A 10,988-nucleotide genomic window follows, 5' to 3' on the forward strand; every position below is an offset into this window, starting at 1 on the left:
TCACCAGCCACTGCTCCTGGGTGGCCTTATTTTTTGGCCCAGGTTATAGTATGTACCAATCATAAATTAAGTAATCATTGCTTAAGTTCAGTGTTTCTTTAAATATGTATTGGTACAGATATGACATAAGCAGTATTTTAACTCTGCTTTATTATTTACTCACTGTTAAAATATACCTTCAGCTTGCCTATTATGGAACATAGGAAAGACTGCTATAAATTGCCTGTTTAATACCCCATCACATTTCTGAAGTGTTAGCAGACCTGAGAAGGAGGGGTAACCCTGAAGTGAGAGCAGGAATTCAGGAGCAGTCTGAAGGGTAGGTGTATGTATTCTGGCAAGCAATGGTGGTAATGAGAGTAAGAATAATACGGGTTTGTGAACAGAAGAAAGAGCGTCAACTGGGCCCCAAAAATCTTTTGTCAGTCTGAAGAAGACAAGATGATTTGACCTCTTCTGTTTTGACTAATTCTATAGATATCACAGATTTGTCTCCTTTATCTTGTTTACTTGTGATGTGTTTTGAGTGAGGTTTAGAAAAAAGAGTCCAGAAAAATAAGGCATTAGGACAATAGTAAGTAATTTGATTTAAAAAAACCAACCAAGCAGTCAGCACAGGGTAAAACCAAGTCCACACTGAAAGGAATTACTGTGATATGAAGATCTGGAACACAAAGTCTGCTGATGCTGTTATCTCAGATCCCATCTGAATTCAAGTATTACATGTTGTTTTGGTTATTGTGTTAGAGAAGGACTGTTAGTGATTTTTGGAAAAACATGTTGGAAATGAAGTGGTTCAGGGCTTGGAGCTGTACGTAGAAATAACATTTAGTCAGATTAGTTTAAGGGAGGGAAGAGATTGTAATAAGACTAAGGAGGCATTAGGGAGACAGCAATAAATGGATGCTGATAAAGTGCCTGAATTGACTACAGCCTTGTAGAAGATGAGGTTCGTGGTCTGAAACAAAAACCACAGGTCAGCAGCAGTCAGAGGATTTCTTTCAGTTTGCCACAGCACAGGATCTCAAGATTGTCAGCAGCATGGTATGTTGTCAGAGTCATGTGAAACCCATCATTCCCAAGTGTAATCATGTGAGTTTTCTCTCTTTCTTCAAGCAGGGGAATTCCTTTATTGTTTTTAAATGTTGGCTCCTATTGAGAAACATGTATTTGTATAAAGGCATAAAATCAGGAGCAGACTGAGAGACAAAGCTGCTGGAAAGGTGCCACATTGAGGAAATGTATAGTATTTCATGATACAAATCATCCTGCAGAAAAATAATCATAGACAGTGGTTTACTTTATATTGCTTCTGAGCATCCACAGTTTCCAGTGACTTCAGGGAACCAGAGGTGCTTGGCACCAGTAAAGTAGCCCATAGCTCATTTTAATCCTCAGGTCAAATTCTCAGCTGCTGTAACTCAGGACACTTCTTTGACCCTTTCTCTAGGATTCATTTTGTGTAACATTTTGAGTTAAGTGATATTATTTTTGACTTGAATGTTGTATCACATCCAAATATCCCTTCTGTGCATCTGTCCTACTACTTACAGAATATGTTTTAGTTCAGGGGGTAAAGGGGCTTCCAAACATAGCTAATTCTTACTAAAGAAAAAAAAATCAGATGGCCAGTTTCAACCCTTTTATGAGTCTTAAAAAGGTTACCACAGAAATTGTAAAAGAAGAAGCAAGTTCTGATTGAACAACTCCTGTAAGTCCTGTAAGTTAAGAGTTACAGGATGATTTTTAAAATTAGGACAGGTTTTAAAAATAGTTTGGCACATTTTTAACCTAACAGTCTATGCATTATTTTTATTTTAAAAGGAAATATATGAGTTTTGGTGAAAATTACATCTGGAAAAACAAAACTGGTGTTACAGTGCAACTTAAGAGACCTTTTTCTATCCTCTCTAAACAAAAACTTCCGATGAATCATACAGTTCTTCCTTGGCCATAAATACTGTCATACTGTAGAGTGGTGTTTCACTGCTGGAGGTGCATGGGACATTAAATTGTCCAGTTTTTCTCTGGTTGCTACCCAGGTGGATAACCTCAGGGTCCTGGGAAATATTTGCCCCTTCAGTAAAAGAGATCCTAATGTTCAGGACTGCTGTGAATTATTGTGAAGTGCCTCACAGCTGTTCTGTTCATCTAGTGGATGTTGTGTTACCCTTACTGAGACACGTTACTTTGTAGTGTGCTCAAAGCCTTGGTGAGTGTGACTACATGAAGGGCTGTTGAAACCAGATGTGATAGACTACTGAGATGGAACAAGATTACTTTTTTTTAAATTTGAAGACAAAAATGAAATTTAATTTTAAAAACACAAGTGTCTGTCTTGCATATAGGAAGGCAAAGCACATGTGCATGTGTGTGTGCGTGGTTAAACACATGGTGCTTTGCTTGTAAGGGGAATAAGACACTAATTTCTTGTTTATAACAAAGATTGTTGGGTACTTTCAAGTCTGGAACTTGAAGAAAATTCAAGTCTCCGTGTAGGATTATGAAGTATAATAATCAAGAAATTTTTTCTTGTATCTGGTGACAAGCATGGGTATGAGAGTGAACTCTGTGCTTGTAGGACCAATAAGCTCACCACAAAGGAATTAACAGCTTAGCAGAGAAAGAGGTTAAAATCTCAGGGTTCTGGTCTCTATGATACTTTTTTGAAGATGAATCTATAAAGCAGCAGTTACCTTACAAAAAGTGTAGTCTTGGAAGAGACGAAGACAGCAAAGCAGGAAAAATGCAAAGGAAATCTATTTGTACTGAGAGTTACTGAAAGTCTTACTTAAAATGCAGATAAAAACTTCCCTGAAGCTTAGACTGTCTTTTACAAAATTATTGGTGATTTAAAACACTCAGTCCTTCCCAGGAAGTACAAATTATGGCAATTCAGAGTTGAAATTAACAAGTGAGAGAGATTTAGATGTTACAGAAATTGGTCATTATGGCATTCACTTCTTACAGGTGTAGAATGGCAGGAAGCAGAGACTTGTTAAAGACTCTGCCTTTGGCCTCAGTGACATCTGAAACTCATGTGGAAGAGGAGGTAAATGTAATAATAGGCAGGAACAATGGCTCAGTGTTTACACAGGATTGCAGCTGCTGAGGAGAAATCATGCCCATACGATTTTCTTACACTTTTTTTTACATCACCATAATCTCTCTGGTTATTAATTTCATTTTTAATATTGTAGGTAAGGAAAAGAGTAGGAGTTACAGGGAGATGGAAGGGAGGTCAGAGTATAAACTTCAGCACCCATCAGCTGTTCCTATTACAACAGACCATTTGTATATCTGGATTTTCAAGATTTTTCAAGAAATACTACTCTAGCCACCATATGTAGCAGTCCTTGCTGTGATATTTCCAACAGATATCATTTGAAGCTGCTGTGGTAAGCTGTCCTTCTAAGAAGTTTTTGAGGAGAAAAAAGTAATTTTCTTTCGCTTTTAAAGTGAAGGGTACAAATTATGACTTGTTTGTGAAAAAACTACCGATTGAAACTATGTGAATAATATGGTTTAACCTTATAAAAATGTTTTTGTTTGCTCATCAAACAGAACGTTTTCTCAACATCTTCTTCTTAATACAAAAAGCCATTCTTTTCAGAGCATACTTGTTGCTTTAGATTTTATGTACATTCGTTTTCCAAATGGCCAGCAAAAGTCGATGGTGTTTCATTTGCAAAATAATGGAAGTGTCAGATTTGTGTTCATTTTAAATTCTTAGCTATTGTTTTCCTTCTAATACTGTTTGTGGAGTTGGACAAGAATTTTCTGACAGCTACGGCCAACCAAAAAATAAAATATCTTTTGAATATACTTAAAAAATATTCCTTGATTAGTGGTTTTGTATGCTCTCAATGTGGGTGCTTCAAGCTCAGGGAATACACTTTTTAAAATCTCATTAGAAAGAGATCAGATTTTAATCTGTAAAATGCTGGGGAAAAATGAGACATTTGATAAAGAGTTGCTAAAAGAATTTGAAACTGCCTGTATTTGCACTTCAGATAATACAGTCTATATTTCTCTACCTTAGTGATTAGACCAGTTTTCTATCTGCATGTTTTTGAAGCTTAGCCAAAAGGTTTGTTTTGCACTGTCTGCTTATTCTTTCTCTCCCTCCAAAAACAATTCCAAAAAGTGATGAAGATTTTTTTTGTGGTGTCATAGTTTCATACATAAGGATAAAGTCTATCCTGATAAATACCAAGCTTATCATATTTGTGATTAAACTGTCAATCACAAAGCATTCATTTCAACATCCTATCAAAGGTAACACAGGTTTAGCATAGCTCTTGGTCCAGCAAGACTGATCAGCTGATGATTCCTCAAGGTGCGGAGTGTTATCTCCTCTGCTGGCATGTGGGGCAGGGGCATGATGCAGGAGCAGAGTGGGAGAAATGTTCACAGAGGTGGTGGTGCACTGCAGGATTGCAAAAACCTATTTTTAATTTTTGTAGTGTTGCTGGGCCAGGTTATGTCTCTAGGATCTTGAAATATATGGTCTTGGACTCAATATGCAGGGTGAAGGAAAGCCTCGACAGGCATCTTTCTGAAGGGGCTGTACCTGGGCGTGATTGTGTTCAAGCTCTTTCAGCAGTAACTGTGCAGAAAGAAAAGTTGTAGGTCCCATCACGGTAGGGGCAGCAGCCAGACAGAAAGAAAAGGAGGGGAATGTCTTGAACACCAAAAGCTCCACATTGTGTACAGTAGTAAAAGAAAGCCAGATTATAGGTGAAACTTAGTCTTTTAAATTAGAAAAGAACTAGTGGACAAAAATTTTACATGGCTGTTTATTATTCTAGATTGTATTCTGCTGTTTTCTAATTTTTCAACAGCAGTCCTTGGACTAGCTGAACTGTTTATTCACAGACTTCTGAGTGTTAAAGGGTATTTTTTCCCTCTACTTGAAGTAATTTCCAAAAATGTGTAATTATTATCAGCTACATGTTTTAAAGACGTGTTTGCCTTAATCCTAAAGGCCTTGAGAAGTCACAGTTAATCCCCAGAGGCAGATACTAAAAATGTGAAAGAACATAAAATGCCCTAACTTGTGACATACAGCAGTCATATAGAAACTGGCAAGTGGGTGATTGCATTGTGTATTGAAATATCTAAAGGGAAAAAATGGTATTATGCAATTTTTGGTGCCCACTACAGTCACATCATCTGTGAGAAGTTGATCATGAACCTGAGGAGGGATAGTGTTTAGCTTTGTGTGATTTATATTGTCCACAAGAGCTTTTGCTCTCTAACTGACAATCCTTGTGCATGTGTGGGAGTCTCTTCTGTTACAGTCCAGGATTTCTCCTGGAGCTGCAAGGGAATGATACAGCTGTACCCGAAAGCAGGAGCGTCTCTCAGCACCTCATTGCTGTTACTGCGTATCAGAGTACAGCTTTGGACCACCCTTGCAGCTCAGCTCGTTTAATATACCAATCTGCCCCGCTGACTTCAATGAAACCCTACAGGATGCATGTCAGCTTGGGATTTGGCAGTGGTTGCACACAATTATGTTTTTGTTGGCTGGTGTAACCATTTTGGTTATGGTCATGGGGGTGTATCGTTCTCTGTTGACAGTTGGGACTTTGTCAACAAGTGCACACATGTGCAGTGCCTGGGTTGAGTGTGTTTAGTGCATAAGGAAATAATTGTCAGAGATGTAAAATCATTATCTTTCTGTCTCTGCTTTAATTGTCATTTAATTTTTACATGCACATTTATGTGTGTAAGTCTGTGTGTATATGTATTTATCGGTAAATTTTTTTTCAGCAGAAATGAACTGTCAAAATGTGGACTACTTCCAGTTAAGCTAACATTCTCTTTTTCCCACCAGCTCTGTCTTCCTTCTTGCACTTGTTTTCAACTCCCTCTCTTCCCCTGTTCAGTCCCTGGCCTCCCAGGTCTGTTTTTTCATGTGCATATCTCCTGTGAATGATGAAACATAAAAGAAAAGCAACTAAATAGGAAGAAGGAAAAATACAGTCTCTGACCCTGTAATTTGAATGCCTTTTGTGTAGCAGTTTGCAGAACATTTTGAACTCCTATTCAACTCTGAAAATGATATAAGTGTTTAATAAATGCAAGCCTTGACAGTAGAAAGTCAAGGTTGAAAATGGCGTATTCAGTCAGTGCTGAACTAAGCCTCAGGGTGAACAAATGCGACTGACGCAAATATATTGCATTCCTCCTACAACTTGCACCTCTTCCTCTGCCTGCCACATTCTAAAGGGAGATCAGAGCCTGCCTGTCTTAAAAATAATTAAAAAAAAAAAAGCCAACCTTACTGTTCATTTACAGAAAGCCACAGACCCAGAAATCAACAAGGAAGAGAGTTGTCCAAATAGAGGATTTATGGCTTTGTCTTTCCATTAACAGTCAAGCTTTGGGCATTAATGAAGTTTTCACCCTTAAACCTGAAAACTGGTGCACTGAACAGAATCCTAGCTTCTCTCTCCTTTTAGCGTGACACACCTCTTGGTCTGGAAGGACTCTATTCAAAGGTGACATCATAGTTCCCTTCACTGACCATTCTCAGCCTTGTTTTTAATACCATTACTGATTTTTTTCAATGCTTTTGCCATATGAGTTCTTATTGACTGGAAGCTGCTGGCTCAATTAATTCAGCCAGTTAAGTAGTTTGCAACAATAATAATTCCCGCTTTTACTGATGTAGTCTTGTTTAGAACTGGCAAACCAGAGGTAGAACGCTTTGCACATTTGCAGTTTCTTCTCCAGACAGTTCTTAGAACAGTCATGGTTTTGTTCCATTCTTTTTCCTAAGCCCAGAGGAAGATTCAGGGAAGATTGCCCAATATTTTTGAGACCTTTGCAACTTTTAAAGCTCATTGCCCAATACAATCCTTTACTTCTAAGCAGAGAGACAATTATACAAAGTTGTTTGAAGATATATTTTTTAAATGCTGTATCCTGCAAAGTGAGTAAAGAATCCCATGAAATGCTAAACATCATTCAGGTATGAGAAAACCTGTATCTTTACAATTTTCAGCTTAGAAAAGTGTCAAAAGAGTAGAACCAGATAAAATGAAACTTTTCCATTTGTTAATACTGTGGGACAATATCTGTCTTTCTACTTTTTTGTTTAATGGAGTTTAGAATCATTTTCACAAGTCGACCACAGTCCGTACAGAAAAGAGTTTATTTTCCCTGAATTAAGCAAGATATTGATACAAATTTAGAGTTTTCCAGTTTTTATTGAAAGCAATGGGTTGGTGCTCCAGGCAGCCAGTAGTGACGTGGAGTTTAAGGGGTGCGGAATTCAGCATGACATTTCCTTCTGTTAGAGTTATTTTGGCAAGAGCTTGCTGGCTTTGCAGTGTGTGCCTTTTAAGGCCTCTGATAAATGATTAGGCAGATAGTTTAGCCTATTGTTGCCAGTGGGAGTAAGGCAGTGACTCCAAGAGAAGTGTCCAGCTAATGTATTAATGCCTTAATCCAGACCAATAATATAATGTAGTTTGACATGTCTGGCATATGGTTTCTATCATCTCAATATTCTTCTCTGTTCTTCCATGACATTTTAGACAACTAACCAAAATAAAGAGAAGCAGAAATTTCTTCACCCATAAAATATATTTTAAAATGTCCTGTATTTTGTTCCAGCTCTTTGGTTGATTGGATAATGAAGTGATCCTGAAATTCAGTGATTACTTCATTGACTGTCTACAGTATTTTCTTTCAGAATTGCCTGTGGCATTATCGCTACTGGTCCCTGTGATTGGAAATACTTGCATAAAATCTGTGGTGTGCAGGTACTTTTCACTTGCACTGTTAAGTACCCATGGGTGCATGTGTTGGGTGTTTGGACTCTTACTAGCCTTCAGGTATGAGGTGCTGACTTTTGAGAAATGTGGTTTTAAACCAAGGTGCAGTTTGCAAGCTAGAAGTTTTGCAGTGGTGACTAAAGCGAGTGGATTATATCCAGGGACATTTAAAAATAAGTAGAATAATGGAGTTTTTGTGCTGTGGTTACATACTTACATGCATGTACTCCTTTCCAAACATACATGGAATAGCTAAAACATATGTCACTAGTTACCTGTGAGAGACTCTGTGGCCCGGGTTTGGTTTAAAGCCCCATGCAAACTGTGCACTTAACACCTTGGCCTAAAAGAAGCCTTTCCCTTCTGCCTCAGGAGGTGCATCTAGTGTTGGCTCTGAGCACAGCAGATCAGTTCCCTGTTGCTCCCCCGTTGGCTCCACTCTGCCCAGAGCCCAGTAGCATAGGCAGAGCCCACCAACACTGGAAGATATTGAGAGTGTAGTCAGTCCGTGGTGGCTGTTACAGGTAGGTATGGCTGTATGCACTGAAACCACAGTCTAACCTATGTCATTAATTACATTTCCCAATGTTTTCTTCTTAGTTTCATAATAAATTATTCGCAAACATCACAGAAATATGTTTAGAAAAAACTGCACACAGTTGGGTTGCCAGATTACGTCAGGTATAAGGGAAGGCAATACTTTATGCAAAGTACACCAATAAAAGTTATATCCCAAGCTGAAAAGCTTACTGGTCTGCTGAGAAGGCTATTTGTGGGCTAACATTTTAAGTGCTTTAACAGAGCTGTAAAGGGAGGGCTGCCACCTGGCTCTTGTTTTCACTTTATTTTTGTATTCACTGATGAATTAACTTACTATGCAGTCTTTATATTTTGTGGCTGTTTCAGTTTTGTGTTATGTCTGTTGTGAGTAAAGAAATGTGGATAGGCAAGTATTAGGCGAATGAAGGGATTTATCCTATCTAAGTTGATGCATGATTGTCTGTTTCTTTCAGGATAAAGAGGCCCAGAAAGACTTAGAGGCTTTACTTCTCACTCTGAAGCTCTGATACCACATACTTTTTAACTCTTCATGCTGTAACAAAATTGCAAAACTAAAATGAGAATCTACAGGGGCTGGAAACTGCAAGTGAATTTCAGCTAAGTCAATGGGAAAAGAGTCATTGATTTTGGTTGGCATGGATCATGGCCTTTAAGCATTTGGCGATTATGATATGAAAATAATACACTGATTTTTGATTATTTATAATCTTGTTCTGAAGTGTAATTTTAGATTGCTGACACTGTGAGTCTGATTCTCTGAGCATGAAGTCCACTGCTGGCAATGGACATTCTGGGGGTTAGAATGCAAAATGCATAAATCTCGCTCTTTGAAAGATTAATCAACTAGTAGGTGATGCCAGCATAGAACTGTGTGTAGCATAAACAAACAATGTTTCTATAGTAAATTATATTTATATCAACCAATTTACACAGATGTGTACAGAAGAAAATCATGAATATTTATGTTTACACATTTCTCTACTCTTATAAAATTATAATCTTGTTGAAGTTAAAGAAAGCTGTTGCCTCCACAAAACTCTTTTTACTTTAAACCTACTGTTCATTTTACATTGAAATGGGAAAATTTTATAAATTAAATATTAAAGCTTTAATTTATTTGTAACATCAAGTACAGTATTAAAGATCAGACCAATGAAATTACATGGTTTAGATTAATATATGTGACATTTAATGGATTAGTGTCAGGACTTCCATCAAGTTTGTGAATTCTGGCTCTTTCTCTTTGAAGAGTTGCCTTGCGTGGTGGCATCGGTGTGTCTTTGGAAAACCTAGTCCAACGTGTGTCCATCATTAGCCTTTTATATCATTTACGTAGCATAGCCTGTACGTAAAAATAGACTACTTAAAGACCTACTACTTCTGTCTGAGTGTGTAGGACAGCAGTGCTTGCAATAAAATGTAACAGCTGGGGAAAGAATTTCCATTCACCACTGGACTGATCCAGAATTCACCAAAGTCTGTAAAAGAATAAAAGCCAATTTTCATTGGCTTTTAATTCAGGATCTTAATTTAGATGCAGGGAATGTATCTGGAATAAGTATGCATTTCTGTTAAAGGAAATAAAATTGGATAAGGACAACTACATATTCCTGTGATCTATTTGATGTGTAAGATAACATGGTTTATGGCAAAAACAGGGAGATCTTCACTAATTGAAATATGCATTTTAATTGTTTTTAATGTTTATTCTGTGGAAAAATAGTTTCTATACATCTTTCTCAATTCAAGAATGCTTTTATTTTAATACACAATTTCAGAGAGAAGGGGAAATACCATGAAAGATAAATCCTATCAAACAGTTTCTTCTGTGACAGAATGTTTTGATTCACACGGAATCATTGACTTGTGAACATAGAAGCTGGAAAAGTGACACAAAAGACTTTACCAAAGGGGCTTTTGGTAAAGTCTGCTTTTGACATTTTCATAGCCAATGTAGAAAGCAGAGTTTAAATGGATCTACAAGAGTTATTTGTGCTGGGGTTGTTGTTAACAATTCACTCTTACCTAGGAAGATGTAATAAGAAGGCCTTTACTTAAGTCAGTTTTATGCTAATTTATATACTTTATAAAACAAATTGGATTATGCAATAGATACCTCATTTACAAGTAATTATTGATTATAAAGCCTGAAAGTGTATCAGAGGAGTAGATTACAACAAGAAGTTATTTAAATTAGTTGCTGAAATTAGGTGACATAAGTAGGATTTGCTTTAGTAAGGGCAAATATAAGGTGTTGAATTCAAGTAAATAACAGAAAGAGGATGGAGGAGACCTAACTAGTTATGGCAATTCTGTTGAAAAGGACATGTGGATTGCAGTGAATGGCAAATTAATCATGGGTCAATAATGTCATGTTTTTGTGAAAAAGCATATTTCATGCTAGACTGAATAAATAAGCATATCCCATTAAATTCACATGAAATAACCTTTTACTCTAATTAGGCCTAATAAGGTCTAATGAGGTCTGAGCTGGTATACTATATCTGGTTTCAGGCACCACACTTCAGGGAGGTTGGGGGCTAGTTGGAAAGAGTCCAGTGGAGAGAGACAAGAAAGATGAGAGTGCTAGACAAGATTATTTTGTATGTAGAAATTGAAAGAATTTGGTGTGTTTAG

The 10,988-nt window shown here is 37.2% G+C and overlaps 1 protein-coding gene across 4 annotated transcripts in view; it reads left to right on the forward strand.

The window, feature by feature from the left end:
• The window catches only part of RMDN2 (regulator of microtubule dynamics 2), a 45,235-nt gene extending 35,279 nt beyond the window's left edge, over positions 1 to 9,956 (forward strand). For all 4 annotated transcript variants that reach the window (XM_032683000.1, XM_032682999.1, XM_032682997.1 and 1 more), the window contains one exon: positions 8,804 to 9,956. Coding sequence is in view for 1 of the 4 variants with exons in the window: in XM_032683001.1 (XP_032538892.1) it covers positions 8,804 to 8,857 (54 nt within the window). In the remaining 3 variants the exon portion in view is untranslated. The remainder of the gene's footprint in view (positions 1 to 8,803) is intronic.
• Positions 9,957 to 10,988: the final 1,032 nt, after the last annotated feature.

The sequence above is a fragment of the Chiroxiphia lanceolata genome, chromosome 3 (assembly GCF_009829145.1).
Source record: "Chiroxiphia lanceolata isolate bChiLan1 chromosome 3, bChiLan1.pri, whole genome shotgun sequence".
In the NCBI taxonomy this organism is placed as follows: Eukaryota; Metazoa; Chordata; class Aves; order Passeriformes; family Pipridae; genus Chiroxiphia; species Chiroxiphia lanceolata.